The sequence below is a fragment of the Opisthorchis viverrini genome (genome assembly GCF_000715545.1).
Source record: "Opisthorchis viverrini unplaced genomic scaffold opera_v5_645, whole genome shotgun sequence".
NCBI classification, from domain to species: domain Eukaryota; kingdom Metazoa; phylum Platyhelminthes; class Trematoda; order Opisthorchiida; family Opisthorchiidae; genus Opisthorchis; species Opisthorchis viverrini.
In genome coordinates, this window is record NW_008752313.1 from 42429 (window position 1) to 60527 (window position 18099).

The 18099-nt window shown below is 45.2% G+C and overlaps 1 protein-coding gene across 1 annotated transcript in view; it reads right to left on the minus strand.

Annotated features, from left to right (window-relative positions):
• Positions 1-2844: 2844 nt before the first annotated feature.
• T265_11922 (hypothetical protein) overlaps positions 2845-18099 on the minus strand; it is a gene marked incomplete at both ends in the record, with an annotated part of 46315 nt that continues 31060 nt past the window's right edge. The window contains 11 exons of the mRNA XM_009178747.1: positions 2845-2988; positions 3774-4021; positions 5781-5911; positions 6333-6427; positions 6507-6770; positions 6856-7075; positions 9019-9337; positions 10000-10241; positions 11348-11576; positions 12505-12594; positions 14793-15017. Of these exons, the coding sequence (XP_009177011.1) occupies positions 2916-2988; positions 3774-4021; positions 5781-5911; positions 6333-6427; positions 6507-6770; positions 6856-7075; positions 9019-9337; positions 10000-10241; positions 11348-11576; positions 12505-12594; positions 14793-15017 (2136 nt within the window). The remainder of the gene's footprint in view (positions 2989-3773; positions 4022-5780; positions 5912-6332; positions 6428-6506; positions 6771-6855; positions 7076-9018; positions 9338-9999; positions 10242-11347; positions 11577-12504; positions 12595-14792; positions 15018-18099) is intronic.

The window sequence follows — 18099 nt, forward strand, 5'->3', positions numbered from 1 at the left end:
CCGGTTGTTCCAATTCCTGCTGCGGGTATTACTGATGTGACCTTTACCTAGGCATCGGTACACACACACCCCGACCACCATGCCTAAGCTTCCTCTCCGTATCTCCCGAGCAATATCTTAGAAAGAGGCTTGTACAGNGGTATTACTGATGGGACCTTTACCTAGGCATCGGTACACACACACCCCGACCACCATGCCTAAGCTTCCTCTCCGTATCTCCCGAGCAATATCTTAGAAAGAGGCTTGTACAGATACTTTCTGTCTCATTTTACGCTCATCGCATAGACATGCTCAACATGTCCCAACGGGCAGAAGATAATTACACGGCCTGCTAATATCCAGTGGATGGAGAGGATGTATGGGACGACGGTGGAATTCAAAACCACCATGCCAGATCATGGAAAATCACGAAAACTTTTGTGGCGCGGGGTGCGAGCGATTTTTACGGTAGCCTTTTTTGAGCTCGTCACAACACAAATGTGCTGCAAGTCTTCTACAATGCCCCGATCTTAGAGATTAGTTTTTTTTACCTCGAGCCGGACTTCTTGAACGCGCAGTTATCCTTCAGGAATCAATCTAGCGCCATCCGTAACGGGAGATTTAATTTCCGTCTAATCTCAGTGCGCTGTTGTACCAAGATGAAGTCAGAATGGAGAGATTTGATTCCATTCAATTCACTCTCCTGCAAAAATGAAAATAGTATGCACATTTGAAACGAAAACAGAACACCGGCCGAATAGTTCCTCAGCCATCAATCCAGTACAAGAAAACGGTGCAATAACATCACGTGAAAACTATAGTGGTATCAGCTTGGTATCATGCGGTTTCTGGCATTACTTTGCGGAGACTCTTGGATTAGCGGGAGACAGATTCGTGAAAATCAAGATGAGTTCCGTCCTCGTCAAGGATGAATCGACCATATCTTTACCTTGAAACAAAGTCTTGAACAGCGCAACTCCTCCAAACGCCCCACGTTGGTCGTTTTTCTGGATTTGAAAGCTGCTTTTGATTTTGTCGATCTTCAGAAACTTTGGAAGTGTCTGGCAATCAAATATGTCCCTTCCAAATTTACACCCATTATGACGGCACTGTATGCGGACTTCTGTGAGCGCGCGCGAGTATATGGGAAGCTTTCGCCTGAATTTATCGTGTCCGGAAAAGGCTACTCCCCTTCCCCTTCTCTTCAACTTTGCTACTGATGTGCTGCTGGTACTTTCTGTCGTTTTTCGGATTTGAAAGCTGCTTTTGATTTTGTCGATCTTCAGAAACTTTGGAAGTGTCTGGCAATCAAATATGTCCCTTCCAAATTTACACCCATTATGACGGCACTGTATGCGGACTTCTGTGAGCGCGCGCGAGTATATGGGAAGCTTTCGCCTGAATTTATCGTGTCCGGAAAAGGCTACTCCCCTTCCCCTTCTCTTCAACTTTGCTACTGATGTGCTGCTGGTACTTTCTTTGCCTGTCTCTAGAAACGTGGGAGTCGAAATGATCCCGGGATGGCCCTTCACAGACAGAGTATGTCGACGATATTGCTCCAATTGGTTCAGATCCTTCCCAAATGCAAACTGTTTTAAATAACCTAAATAACTCTTCCGCACGGTTTGGTGTGAAAAGTGCTGCTACAATGCTCGGTGCGATCAAACCCAAACATCATGCTTGCATAAGAGTCAATCTATGCGGTGAATAAATTTGTATGCCTGGGCCGCTGCGTAAGTTCCAATAGATTGGCTGGAGATGAGATTATTCCTTGAATCGGTAAAGCCAGAACAGCGTTTGTCAATCTCCGATAGCTATTACACCGATGTGACGTGAGTTTATCTGTCACGGGCAGGGTGTGATCCATACTGCCTAATGGGTCAGAGACAGAGGACATACGAAAGATGTCAGTTTTTGACCATCGGTGTCTCCCAAGCATTGGTCACTCTGGTGGGAACATAGGATGAGCAACGCTGAAGTACGTCAGATGTTCTCAGGATGAACTCTTCCGGGATAGATGAATTACTCTAGTTAGGACATGTACTCTGCATGCCAGAACACCGTCAGTTTCACAGAGCTGTTTTTTGCCCAGCCCTGTGCTGAGTGGAAGGGACCGAGAGGTGAGCAGTGTATGGAAGGAAGTCTGAAACACTGAGCAGTAAACCTAATCGGATCTGAAACTGCCGCCCCTGGATACGGACCCAGGGACTCAACTCATTAACCGAAGAACATCATAAGGGAGACTATATCACATCAGCGGAGGCTACATGCACCAACATGCAGCGTACGATCAGCGAGTGTGAATCAGGCACCCAGTAAAATGCGAATCCACCGGTATGATTATTCGGCGTAGTAAGAAATTCCCCATAACCCCGTTACAAGCCATGGTTGATGTAACCACGGTGCTAATGTAACGAAGATAGTTGTAGCTTACAGTTGATTCTTTGTTCGTCACCATGTTCTTGTTCAAACCAAGGGGAAAGTTAAACAGTTGCGGTAACGCAAAGATCCACCGGTGAATAGAAAGGATGTATGTATTTAGACGATCGTGCGCGGTCTCCCGATGACTATTCGCCAGCGAGTTACCATAGGCGGTCGTTTGACACAGTAGTGCTGAAGAAAACGGTCGGCAATTTTTGGACACTAAGGTACATGATTTCCACTTCAGGAAAGTCACACTAATAACTCGAATGTGTGTGAATTCGGATCGTTATCACAGGGTCTTAGATGCAGTATTGAACTAGGCTTCCACAGCTTGAGACAACGACGATGTCCCCGACTAAAGTTACTATTCAGAGTAACAGTCAGTGTACTACCAGCCAGGTCAGTCATAACAATAAACAAAAGTCAACTGTCAACTAGCGATGAGTATAACTGTTATAAAAGATACAAATAACAAGCAATGCACCGGTGTGGGATAGCCGGACATGGGCGATTCAGTCACCCGAGATCAGAGTAGGATTAATGGGATGGAGTACAAACGCCAGAACCAGTAGGACGAATACCAAACTGAAACAGAAATTAAAAAAAATAGGAATATGAATCAGAAGTTCAACTGAAAATGTAGGCATTCAGGGTAAAACTGTTCAGCCAGAGGCCAAATTACTTTCTACTAACGTCAGGACATTCGTGATCTCTTTCTCTAGGCTCGAGGTAGTGCTGATGATGCTAGTGGAAGCGGCAAAAAGATAATATGGATAGCTTTCATTGTTCAGTAGGCTCCACTTTACCTGGCTGCGCATTTTGTTGTACCCAACAGATAGTTCCGAGGTTACCTATACGTCATTTGACGAGGGAGTGAATGTAGATTACAAAGAAGGGAGTGCGTTGCTGCACAACCAGTATATAATGCTAATTTAATCGGCCTGAATCGTAACTATGATAGCCTGCATTCGATGGTTCGAACGCCAGAACCAGTACACCTCTAGGCATCTGTGAAAGTGACCACTACTTCGGTGACTACGGACGGATAAAACAGATTTAAGGGGATGAACATAGACCTACCAACACTTCGGGTACGTTATGCGCTATGTGAATATGAAAACACTGAATGTAGACTTTTCAGTGAACAGAATGAGTTGTTTCGACGAACTGTGTTCGAAAACCACACGGGTGTCCTCACATTGGTTGCTTGCTATTCGAGGAGTAAAGACCCGAAAAAAGTAGCTAACCTTCAATCGTCTTTGTACACAGTAAATGGAAGCCACATTACCCACCATAGTCTTGAATGGTCAGATCAGAGACAACACAGACATACCACAAAAACTTACAAAAATCCATGCGACCACAATCACTAGAGTAGGGTGACCGGAGCAATTGTGGGGCCATTCGGACCAGATCCAGATAAAGAGATAAGAGTGGATAAATCGTTAGGAACCGGAAGAATTTGCTGAATCGTGGAGGCATCAGCGTCACGTTCAATGCCAACGTATTTGAGTTGCTCAGTCGGACCGTAGCGATAGTCGAAGAAAAGCTCTTCACCTGGAGCGATTGCCCGCTTGGCAAAAATGCCGATTCGGTGATCCCCGTTCACCATCATTACCTATGGGACAAACCAACGGACGGTAAGCACACGGTAGAGGCATCATCACCTGGTGCGAAATGCCGTAAATGACTTAGGTGAATATACTAAGGGAAATTTTTATTCAAGAGCATTACCCATTGATGGGTGACAGCATGTGTGGTGATTTTGATAACAAAGGCATCAAAAGCGAATGTGTTCATGACCTGATATTATTACCAATACAAAACATTGACCGATGGACGCAAAACAACGGGATAAAAAATGAGGATAGGGGGAACACGCAGGACAAATATTCGGAAAGGGGAACTTTCCTTCGGCTCAACACAATACTCCCAAACAAAACTCAACGAAATTGTGAATACCTAGAACAACATAGTAAAACTCAGTTGCACCTTGTCATTGTGTTGTTGTCCACCTAGAGGCATGCCACCATCATCGATTTGGACTCGGTACACCAAAACCGCAAGAAGACAGTAAATGCATTTCGTCACAAACAACACTTAGATGAGTACCACTCCCTAAAAAGTGGATATATTTGATGTTTCGAAAGCGTCTTCTGAGGGTTAACAACTGGGTTAGTTCAATTTCTCCCATCACTATCAGTGATAAACGGGTTGACTGTTTTGCTGTACTTTTGTCGACCGACTGAAGGGACAATCACAACCGCATACACACGTCTGTTGTATCTCGACAAAAAATTGAGTCGTCCAGTAGAGATTTAGTGCTCTCATGCCCATTCAACATTCGAATATCGCGAGGTTTGGTCACCGCTATGACATAAAACCACACAAAATGGGCCAGGCCAGACAGTCCGGGCCACGAAACGAATTAAAAACGTAAGCCTGGCAGAGCTCATCTGGAGACTGCGTGACCCCGTCTGCGAGAGATCACGCTCCTTCGAATGGTGTCCTGAAAGGTACCGACTCTGACATGCACCACTGTGCCGGGTGCATACGTTGTGACTGAGCGGTGCACCGAAACTGGTGGGCAACCGTATGCATCTTTGAAAGCATTCCACTGGCTCACATTTGGTCAGCCGGCTTCCGGGAAGAACAAAATAAAGCGACTAAACACGCGAATGAAAATAAAAAGCGAAATGCTACGTTTGTTTCAGTTTGAATTTAATTATGAGATTATGCTGCATCAACTGACCTACTTGAAGAGCATTCCGAACGGTTATGACCAAGTTTGATACCCGTGAGAGCGTGATTGACACCATATATCAGGAAGTAAACAGCCGAAAGGTGACTGAAGTATACTGAGCTCATTCTGTTGAGAAACATAAATATCATAAGGCTCTAGACTGAGGTATCAGAGCATAAAGCCAAACGCTGTCACTATAGCATCAACTAGACGGAGTTGAGAGCAGGTCACTGATGATCATCAATCATTTTCCGACGCTTCCTGGCTCGTTGGCGAATACAGTTTCTAAGTCAGAAAGAAATCATTTTTGGCATCCTATTAGACTCCCATTTAGAGTGCGCTTTGATTATACACTCATGGTGAGAAATATATGAAATGTTGGTTCAGTGTTTCACATTTAAGCAAGCCGCGATACAGGGATTACTGAGTAACGGATTACGAGTCGACCAAGGAAAGAAAGTGTTGCTATCTTCTTCCAAAACAGACAAGTGGCCTAGAAACCAACAAAAGTTGGCTCGAACATACTAAACAAACTTTTCAAACAGTTGGTGCTAGGCGTACTCAAAACATGCCATTCGGTACATCACACTCGGACCCCAGACGGCGAAAGGTGCGTGCATAACATATGGCTGACCTTAGCGTGACAGTTGGGATTGACAGAATGGTTGGCAAACCGTATCTTGTTTCCTTTTCGGGTCGCATCAACAACGAAGTCTCGATTGAGGTTGAACAAGAAGCTGCTCATTGTTTTGTCGTAGATTTTACCTAGATAGAGAAATAATAGGAGTGATAAAATGATGAAAACGGAAAAGAGCATCCAGCAGTTGCAAAACATTAGAGAGACGCAGAATATCAGTCGGTTGAATTTAGTTGCGTCACACTACTTGTCATTACTCAGTGGGGAGTCAAGTGAAGACTGACCAAGCTTTTCGAACGTTACTGACTAACATCAGGGATATCGCCAAACTTGACCTCGAACAGAAGAGTTTCCATATTACGGGATGCCGCAAAGCCGAAAAAGCATGCGCAAGTCATGTGTGATAAGCACTAGGAATAAGAATGGCTGTAATGTTGATACGCCACAGTGAAGCTGTAAACTTTATTGAGCGTCAGAATCCATATTAAGCGCGACACTAACAAGGTTACTGAAAAGAAACTGCAAAGTATCCACAGAGAAGAAACTTACCCCGACGATCTGCTTCATCTTGACTGATTATTTCCCCACAGTACTCGTAGATGAAATCATTTTTCTCGGCCCCGTCTTTGATGAATATACCCCATCTAGGAAAATTGACCATAGGTTAGCTGAACCCAGAAATGTAGCAAAACAAGTGGTACGAAGGCCCAAAAACTCACTTACCCTGCTACGTCAGACGGCGCCATCAATAGGTGCTTACGCCAACCCCTTTGGATAGCGACGTTCCGACAGGTTCCTGTGTTGGCTGAAGACGATACGGGGCAAATCATCATACTGTTATCCAAAGTTGTGCCATTTTGACCGAATGTTCTACCAGGTTGTTGGGCACCGCAAGAGAGACAGAGGTCAGGGTCACACTCTCGAACCGCAAGCGAACATGGACAGAGTTTCGTGTTACATTGACCGCGGCACCGACAACCCAGGAACCTGAAAAGAAAAACGATGATATTGAGAGCCATAAGAGGTATTTTCAACAAGAACAGCGCTACTTATGTTACGGAAAGGACCGCACCTGTTCGTACACTCTGCTGGACATTGACAGAACTTTTCACAAAAAGTACCGGCTTGCCTACAGGGACAGTACTCATCACATCGCTGTCCAGGATGGTCACAAGGATGATACTGATGAGCGAAACAGCCACTAGCCAGAAGACCGCCGGCGTTGTTCGCAGCTGATGAGTTCCCTCCACCCGATGTCCCGTTACTGTTCATGTGGCTTTCATCATCTTCATCTGAAATAAGAGTGACTTCACGATTCGTAAGTGAACAAGATTTAAAAAAGTTGGATTAACTTCGACATAAGGTAGGCTGATAGAATGTTTCCGGGTATAAGTTAGCAATGCAGTAGACACATCGGGATCGATACCAATGCCCCAGTAGTCAAAGCGGACATTTTCACATCCATCACAACCAACTGTCGAAATCCATAATGGGCAAACTTCAAACCGGTTGCCGTGAAAGCAAGAAAACTAACCAGACGAAGGAAAAACCGAATCAAACTGCCGCACTCAGACTAACAAGTGGCCGTCTCGCTAACTACAGGACAATCATATCTGGCCTCAAAGTGGATTCGTGAGCGTTCGATATGATGACGTTTAGATGCTGTCAGTCGAGGCTAAGGGTCCGACAGTAGTGTTAAGCAAGATTCCACACAGATACTACCCGCAGCCAGGCGCTGCTACGGCCGAGAAGCCTATCCCGCACAAAACTGGCCAAAAGTTCAGGCGGCTAGCCTGTCCGGCATCAAGACGAGGTCTGATTAGTCGAAAGTTTTGACCCAACAGTTAATCATGACCAAGTATTCGGCGAATGCCACTTGCCAATGGCGCATCCAGAAGGCGAGAGTATTACCAGAGTGTTGTAGCCGCACACGTTTTATAAACAAATTGTTGTGAAGTATTTTTACCTAGTCTTGGGTGTGAACATGAGTTGTGCACCTTTGGTGGTTGGTTTCGAAGGGAACGCTAGCTTGGGAGGCTCAGACCGAGAACTAAACCGAGGAAGGTACAGCAGATGATGGAAGTATGCGCCAGCAGGAGAAGCAAGGGAAAAGCGGTCACACATAGCAATCTCACTGGCTGAAGGGTGTCATGACAGTAAATGAGGCAGCATAAGCAGATTCAGTAACAACCAGACATGAACGTCAACCGGTGGGTTTTGAACAATTAAACAAAGTGGATAATTTTATACTTCTATTTGCTATTGTGACAAGACACTGCAATTCTGATTCGCCTGTCCGATGAACACTTCATCGGCCAAAAGTCAGCTGTGCATAGATGAAAAAATCGAAAGATAGTAAGTGGTGTGCACAGCCAGAAAATCATTCTCGACTTGCACACTTTTCAAGTACGAAATGTTAAAGTTCGGAGCAGCTTTCGACACACAAGGCCATTTACTGACTAGTCTACAGTGACCACCAGTAGAACTATGACACCTGGAAAATAGTCGGCAGGAGATTCCACAAGTAGCATTGCAATTTAGCTTTGTAAGATTTCCTATATCTAGGTAGAATACCCCCGACGAAAAAGGGTCTGCGACTTCGTTATCTAACTAAAACAATAACCTATTTGCACACCGTAACAGTAAGTGAAGGGAAAACGTTTCCCTAACGCGTCCAAAGTAACACAGGGACTAAAATCCATCGACTGAACGATCAGTTCCAGACTGAGTCAAAGGAATGCGTAAGTGCTTGCCATAATCCCAAAATTAAACACGCTTACGTAAGACATCTGATGCCATTAGGTCTAACCAGAGGTTCATGCTGGAGAGTTATGTTTACCGCAGGGTGCTAATTCGCTTCCCACAGAATTGATCCCACTCTGTTAATCATTACTGGAATCAGCAAAAAAGGCCAAGTTCGAGTTATCCAAGTACAAGACCATAAGACACGGCTATGTTGCTAGAGGAGAGACTTAGCGGATTCTATTCTATATGGGGTAACATCAACACTTCTCGTGAAGTTGAGGTGAACGAACTATGGTTGGCACCTCCCATGTAAGAAGAAACTTAACGAAATAAGTGGAACGTTGACGCGTGGAAATGGAAGCAATTTTCATGTAGTTCTCCTTGGTCTGATACTGATTCGTGTCCACAGAAATCAGCACCCATACTGGACTACCGTATACCAGAAATTATTCTCTGAATAAACGTGACAAGACAACCTGAAAGAACGTACCCAGTTTGCGAACCAATGGTCCAGGAAGCATTGTTTTCTTCAACCGTCGTTTTTTCCATCGTTTACGTCGAGACGAAAAGTGACTGTAAGCTACGGTGGCCGAGTCGATCGTACTATCTTCCGTTGGGTCACCATTTTCGAGTATGCTTCCACTGCATGAGCCGTTGAGGGACGGATCAGCCACGTCATTGAGTGAAGCAGTACTGGCAGAGCGCCTGGTCCATTCGATACCAACACCTGGAACGCGCAGTTGGGCTATCTGTCCAGAGTCTGGATTGGTCAATCCAGAGGTGGGACGACTGTTGATATAATTTAACACCTGCAGAACAGAAAAGATTGAAAAATCTTGACCGTCCCTACATTAGTGTGAGTAACCAAAGTGGTCAACGGAGTAGTTGGGGCACCAGTGACAGTCGTACTCTGTGGAATCGGAAAGTAAGCAATATCCACCAGAGGCAGGAATGCCGACAATTCCATTGGCTCCACTTATCACAGATTCCAAAGGGGAGAGAATGAATTAAAAACAGGAAAGAAAACCTATTTGGTATTATATGCTATCTTGAGGATGTATCAAGCAGGCCCAATTTAACAAAGTTTGGGGCTGAAACTTTCAAAGCTGCTCCCTAAAGTAAGCCGGAAAAATCAACCCAAAAAAAGTAGATGTGGGTGACGGATGAAGAGACTGACACCTATCCCAATTCTTCAGTCTTGCCGAGTTGAAACTCACAATATCGCTGGGGCTGAATTACGATCGTCACTCACCGTGCATGGGCAAACATGTTACCAAACAATCTCGCAGTACGGACAAATTGGAAATCATTGAGTTGAGGCCAATTAATGCAGCGCTAACCGTTCAGCAAGCAAATTCAAAGAATAGCGAGGATAAAACATCACGAGGTTACTAAAATATGGACGATACTTTCATCTCAGAGTTACCTGGAATTCAACTCTAAAACACAAACAATAAAGTGGACAACTCACGTCTTGACAGGTTTTCGTGCCTAGGATACGTGCTAATGTGCAACACCAAGTGTACTGGGGATAGGACGAGTAGCCGACAGGCATGAATACGGGAGCGAGAACTTGGATTAGACTAATCTCAACAGGCGTCCAAACGCATTGAGATATTTTTGCGGGGTTCTGAACAATGGCTTGCGAGTCGTCCGTAGAACTGTTCAAACACTGCCGCACACACCAGCGTCCACAATACGGTGCGTCCGGCTCTGCAATAGAGGGCAAATGAACACAGAGAATAAGGCAAGCGGATGAGCAGAAGTCACGCACTATCGACTAAGAACTGCACAATTACCTGATGTTGAAATTAAGGCACATCAAGGACAGTGGTATCCATGGATACCATATACAGAAATGTTGCGGAGTATAACAGTAGACCTAACCAACGGTATTTTCCAGAGTAGCAGTTTCAGATTTCGAAAGCATGGCACTAAGAAATGACTCGCTCCGGACGCTTCAGAAACCGTTTCGCCTATGGGGCCCAATCGCTCGACGATTTATGCGTCAGATCGTGGAAAGCCAGCGAAAGCCTCGATGTTATGTGTTCGACTGGTGCTTAATTTAGGGTCTTCCGCAATTCCTCCGATGCTTACGCCCACCCCGTTGTCAGCTTTGACAAAGCATGTACAGCTTTAAATTTGGTTATAGGTGAAAACTAATCATGTCTGGTTTAACTGTACAACAAAATTGCACTTTGAAACCAACGAAGGAAAGGTAGACCATCGAGATTGACGAATATCCAAGAGATTACATTCTAGATTCGAAGATCCCTCGTTTCCAATCGAAATGCTTCATATCAAACGGAGTTGAAAGTGCTCTAATCAGCCATTCTATTCGCATTTAATCAACAAGGGATTAGATACCTCTTTAGGTGCTCTGAAACCGGCTACCGAAGCATATTTTGATAGAAGAGCACATCCACTGCTTGTGCATCCAAGCTATTGCCTTCAATGCATAGCTCCCTTCGCAATCCCGCCCTTGACACCTACAGTGCTGTACTTACGCATCAATTTATCAACTCCCGCCTCCAACGAGCAGCTGTCTACCCCACCTCCCCAAATCATTGGTGAACGAAACTGTGGCAGCTGCAACCAATGTGCGACAAGTACACGGTTCTTACAGCTGACAGCTGATGATGACTGCTTCAGCAAAACGTAAATAACTGGGAGATGGTATTGGGCGATGGGACGTGGGTCGACGATAAAGCAACCAGCATGGTTAATGTTGGTCATGAACTCACTGCCAGTGGCAAAAAAGCAATCTTAAACATAGGTTGTGCAACAGAATATTCAGAAACGGAAGAATTTGAATCTACCCAAGTTGGTTGTGTGCGTGATTGGCCATCGGTGACTCCACATCGACTGTGTGGACTTGTAGGGATGAAGTGCGCAGTCGTACTTGAAACAACGCCGACAGAATAAAGCACGAAAAGAATGTAATGCTTCCGATCGGGATGGTGGACAACTGCGACCATTCTTCATGACTAGAGCGACCTCCAAGAGATTGTCAAGGTTTGGAGAGCAAGAAAGAGGTTCCTCAGCTGTCTGGTAAGAGAAATTGGTGAGGGAGGCGATGGAATTAGTTAAAAGGAATCATACGGTTTCACTGGAATGATGAAAAACATTTCGCCATAAACAAATATCTGCGGTTTAAAGGTCCTAGTGGATAGTGGCTCTCGGATCAAGCAAAATAAGTTAGGAAATTCACTGTCATTAGTAAACGTCGTCGGCGTTCAACGTCGATTCTTCGCTGCCATGTTATTCAAATCTCCGACAACCGAAACGATGTTTGAGTTCTTAGCCCACTGCAACAGTACACCCAGTGCGTCATCAAGGTTGTGTGATGCTGTCGGGGCTACAGTTGTTCGAAACACAAGCAGACACGACAAACATTCGATCACTTTCCTGCTTGTAAGATTATCGCACAGACGTTACCGGACGAATCTCACAGAGGCGTCTATCAGCAAGGCTATCAAGCAAGGCTACATCGGCCCAGTTATTGAGGACGATGCCCAACCCTGTACATCATGCTGCAGTGGCCTCTGGATCGCTAGAGGTGCACAGCCAGAAGCAAGTGGAGAGTGATGGAGCGGTTGGCTCTACCAGTGTGCTTGTATCTTGAATTCTTGTTTCTGATGCACAGCACACATTAATGTCAAGCGAGTCCAGTGTGAGAGCAAGAACAGTTTTTTGTCCTTCAGAGTGTGCACATTAGAACCAGCCACAGACTGGGCTTCGGGGCTTCAAGATTGATTTCGAGATGCTTTCGGCTAACATCCAGGTGTTGGTGCCAACATCGATGCACGGCGAACGGGGTCGTCAGTCCTAAGGGATGAGCCTACAGGCGGAGTGATGTTAATGGGGTGGTGGACGGGAATAAAGAATATGCGAGAGATAACGAAGAAGTGAGTAGCAGCCTGTCTGCTATCAGAAAGGCATGATAGCGAAGCACGTCTAAAGAGAAACGGCGTACCTGTGAGGAATTGGCTCGATCACGCAGTTCAGAGTATCGGTGTTGCAGCTTATTCGCGTCCTCAGCTGACCCGAAAGTGCCAGCAATAGCCTGGAGAAAGACAAAAAGAACACAATGACCGTTGCAGTGTATACCAGCAAGATATTTCCTAAAGCCAAGTAACGAAGAGCACGTGATGGTACTAGCAAGATATATATACCCGGGTTGAAAAATGAACGGTGGGTTGAGTAGGGACAAAAGATCCAGTCATACGTAGATCAACGAAGTCACAAGGATTTCTTCCGAGCATTGAAGGAAATATATGGACGGAAAATGCCACACCTTCAATAGGGCCATGACAACCGAACTTGAAGGCAAACAGGCTTGTTTGAAAAACATTTTCTCAGTATTACCTACCAACACATTCAAATTGTACTTGTACGAGATGGCTCAGTGATTAGAGCGCGAAGTTACTGGCCGGAAAGTCCGTGAAACGAACCCGACCTTTGCCTCTCGACTTCCCGTCTAGGCTTGGACAACCTGGCAGTATCCCAGCCCTAGTGCTTCATTCTGGTGGTATAGCAGTTAGGCACCGAAAGGGTGCTACGGCTGAACAGCAGCACTTGTACTGTGTTGCGCAGCTACGTTAAGCCTAGTGGAATATAGGTCTCACAAGCTCATCTACGAAGACTGAACTTCGGGAATGGTAAGCGAACTACCAAAGGGAAATGTCTGAGGAGAAAGGATACCTACCAAAATACTATAAGTGCCCGCACTAACATTGGAAAATGAAGTGTTCGCCTGATATTCGAAATCTGTGGTATTGAAAATGTCATACGACGGCTGCAGAGTCTAAACGTGACAAGAGTGCCCAGTTGTGACACGCCCTGAGGCACAGCTAACACGTAAAACTCGAAAAGCAGGACACTATCGAGCCAATAAAGCACTGACGGAAAAACTTGAGGAGTCATTGAAAGAAAGAAAGAGAAAGCCTTCAGCTGTAGCACCCTTTCGGTGCCTAGCTGCCATGCTACCGGAGGGAAGCACGAGGACTGGGATACTGTCAGTCAGCCCAAGCCTAGACAGGGGAAGTCGAGTGGCGGAGGTCGGATTCGAACCACGGACCTTCTGGTCAGTAAATTTGCGCTCTAACCACTTCGGCCATCTCGCCCTGAGAAGTCATTGCGGAGTGCTCAAGTGGCAACCCCTGCGACTTTCTAAACTTTGTGTGAATGGCTCATATTCACCAACAGAGTAAAAAGCGTTTACAAACTTTACATTTGCTTGAAACCTCCCAGTGCATTGCTGCAACACGGCTAATGATGCATATGATGATTGGGACAAGAAAAAACGTGAAGCTGCATCCCGGTTTTCTCAAACCTTTAATCATATGGGTTTAAGGGGTGAACCGCATTCCAAACTGAGCTAATTAAAACAAGGGACAGGATACTCATTCATACTCAGTCAGGGAACGATTTTCTCTTAATGGGGGGTATTGTTTGTCCTGAAACGTAAACTTGTGGACTGAGAGAGATTGGACAAAAGTTGGAGAAAGCTCATCGGCTGAAAACGAATTCCATCCACTCTGTCTCGGTTTTTTTTCAGTACGGTTTTTCGTCACCCACTGTAATAAATTGCGCACTTTAGAAACATAGAATTACCAGAGGCTTGAGCTATCTGTATTTGACCTTCGTTTAAATTCGGCTTTACTATAGAGGATAGTGTCGATTCAAGTGGACGTCTGAAGAACTTCTACTTATTTTTTAACCTCCCGAGTATGGTGACATTGAATGGACGGTTGTGCTTCACACCCTAGGCTGGACCCAAACACATGTAGGTTTCCCCACCGACTCAACACTTGTTCAACCACTCTAACACACTAAAATCCCTCGGCCGACACCCAACAGAGATTTAGCATGACTTAGCTGATTGGTTCTCCTTCCACCTTAAATCTCGATCAACCTCGGAACCTAGTCACTTGGCCTGACGAAGCTTTTGTGTCAAAAGCGAAACGTTACACAGCAATAAATCTACCGATTGTCACCAAACTTCTTCGAAAATACAACCGACTTTAAATTTGGTCTCTGATCGAGTGGAATAGAAAGAATAGTCATAGGTATTCATGTAACAAAAATCCTCTTTAAAAATCTCTTAATGAGCGCTGTTATTCTGTAGATTCGGAAACGGTCCCTGACAAAGCATTTTTCAATAAATTGACCGTGGTGGAGTTTCTGAGAAGTGCGAGCGCGCCGTACCTGCGTGGACAACTACCATAAACAACAGGCACCATATCAACAAAAATAACATACGGTAAAAACAGCATCTGGAATGCCGCAACCGCTGGGGCGTCGGGTTTTAACAGGACTTTCCGGCTTGATGTCCTCTCGAGGACTCACAAAGGGAGATGGTGATGGTTCGGAGCTCGACTCGGTCTTGGTTGGAGCGGCTTTGATAAGCTGAGCGATAGGCACATCGTATTCATCACGTGAATCTTCCTGAATGGCAGACACCTTCGGATCGGATTCAACGTTCGGCTGGTAAGAGGGCATAAGGAAAGAGTAATAACCGTGGTACGAAAACGGTGGTTGAAAAAGGCTTGTCCCAGCATAATCACTGAATTCTTGCCAGGTGAGTATGGATGAGCAATGACCAAGACTTTAGAAAATACCAAAGAAAACAGTTCTACGCTATTGTTCTACTTTCTTAGTGAAGGGAGATGGTGGATTACGTGAAAAAAGGGGTAATGGGGGTTGAGGGAGACAAAGTGGTCAGACATTTGAAGAACTGGGGATATGGAAGGCGGTGGGGAGCTCTCACGGTCATTCTGGAGAAATAGCAAACGGCTAATTTCTGCAACAGGAAAACAAAACTTGATGGTGGTCGTCGGAAGAAAAGAGACTGTTTATATGGCTGAAAGATTGAAGTACAGAGACGGAAAAGGCTAGCACACTTCCCGGAGAACAACCGTAACAATGAAGAAAAAGGAGGTAACGAAGGCGAGTTTATCAGGTTACCGGGAAGACACCATGTGACAATAATAACTGATTGAAAACAAAAAATAAAATCGAATACAATCAAGCGTGAGGAGACTTGACCCGTCACCGAGAGACTAGGCCTTACCGCGGATTGATGGTCTGTGTACCTCCACGACTCATTGAGCTATACGGCAGCGTCCGCACTCAACCATGCGGAGTCGGAGGGCCTGTCGACTGAGAAGACAATATGGACACTAACCAAAACTTAGTGTGAAGCTAGTCATAACGTTCACCCGTAGAAGCTAAATGTTAAGCCCAAGTGTCAATGGTTTCCACCGATGAAGACGATATCAGTTGAAGGTGCTTGCTGTGGAGTCCCTTCCCAGTGTAACTTGGTAATTCAGTAGACAGGCACGAGTGAATCAATTTAACCTAGTTTTTGTAATCAGAAATGATACACTGTAAGCGTGGATCAAGTAGAAAACAATTGGCCGTTAACCTGATGCAAAAACGCCTTATAGAGTGGATTAGCATCGCTGGCATTCAGGTAAAATAAGTTGCTAAGGGGATGTTATAAACGGACAACACTCAAGTAGTATTCCAAAAGAAAGACGTTGCGCTTAATATTCGTGTGACTGAAGAACCGAGTCACGGTTAAATGAAGTAGTGTGTACGGAAACTTCCGTGGAACGACTGCACTGAGGTCTACATAAGACAAACAAGTATAGAAATACACAAGAAGCTTAAAGGGCACAAGAAAAGGAAGAGCAAACCACCAGAAAATGCAGACGAATATCAGGTCCTCGTGAAAGCCTCGACGAAGATGGGACTAATTACACGCAGGATGCAAGACATTTAGAAAATGTGGAAGTTCTGATAGGGTGTTATGATTCACACTACAGTGAAAGATTGCAGAAGGCGTGGGAAGCCGCCGAGTATCGCAGTGTGAACATAATGGAGGGTATAAAGCCGGCGAGCGTGTGGAAAGCGATTTTAGATCAATGAGTTGACGCATAGCTATGTTGAATTATTTCGAAAGAGGCCACTAAGGGAAGTTATTTGGATCTACCTTAGATAACCCAACCCGAAAACCGATTTGTCGCAGCATTAACCAAACCGCGGGGGGCACCAAAACCGTGAACACCGGAGAAATAGTTAACTCATATGATTCGCACCATAGAGCTATACCACAAAACCCGATCCGAATTTGATTGAAATATCACCCCTATCCCAGTAGTTTGCTACTAGTGACTGACAAATCGAAAAGCTCTCAACACCTTCAACTAATTTGGTCTAGTGCCAATAAGGCTTGGTTCACCATCTGTCTTAAAATTCGGCCAACCATGCAAACTGGTCACTTGGCGCAACAAAGCCTGCGATAAAAGCGAAATTTGGCCTGTCAACACCTACCGGTTGTTTATTAACCTTTCTAAAAAACAAATTTACGAAGATTATTATTTTAAAAATGTATGCGGGAAGCCGAACTATCTGCACCAAAAATGCTCCGGTTGTCTTGCGTGTCTCCAGTCTCAATCTACACCAACCTCGACAGCCATAAAAGCAAGTCCAGAACAGTCAGTGAAATATGGGACTTCATGAAAAGCCAAAGTTAACGACCCAGCGACGAATCTCTTACAATGCAAAATCATGATGGCACAACACAGCATCCTGCATGGACTTTCCGAAAAAGATAAATTTTTAAAGAAAGTCGCATCGGCGTTCATCACTAAAAACAGTTCAAAGTTTTGGGGTTTCGACAGTGACCAAGAGAAAAATCATCGCCGATGAAAACCGAGCGAGCAGGAATGTGTAAAATGTCCAATGGTTATAAAAAGCACACGCGCTGAGTAGAGGAAGGTACCGGACAACACAAAATTTATCACACATACCTTCGTAAGGCAGTCAGGCGGAACATGACCTTGTATAGTTCGGAACGTCAGAGTTGCCTAAGCTCCAACGGGAATGAGGTGGATGAGATCAATACATTATTCTGCAAGACCAGAATCGGTCCACCACCCAGACGGCACAAAGACGACTGATCAATGGGATCCAATCCAGCAAAGAGCGTTCAGCACTGGGGCTGACTGCGACTCCCACAGCATACATTTCACGAGTCATCGCTTCTAGGTTACCGGACACACGGAGAGAGAAATGTGAAATAGCTGATTTCATCTTTGGCGTTCTGAGATGCATAACCACGCTTAGGTCTTGTATGCGTGTTTCGGAGACACACACCATAATCATCATCGACAGCATGATATCCATGTTCAACACTGATGCTTCACTGCCGTACAACCATGACTTATTTGAAAGCCTTATCGTAAAGAAAAGAATGGTGGACGGGGAAGGGAATTAGTGATAGATTAACACAATCATTCCAAGGTGCCTACACCTCCAGACATTCACTCAGGCGATCTGGGTAGAAACTGACAACAAGAACGCCACTGACATCGGTTGACAGCCATATCTTGTACGGTCTTCAACCAGGCACAGTGAGGATCACGCGGTCCCCATCCTGGAAGGCGAGTAGCACCGACAGCACCCAAGCGTTTCGTGATCTCCTTCATACTCCTCTGCCAAGTCAAGGGTTGGCCACCTCTCTGTTTACGCCACTCCGAATTGGGCATGGAAAACAGTACTC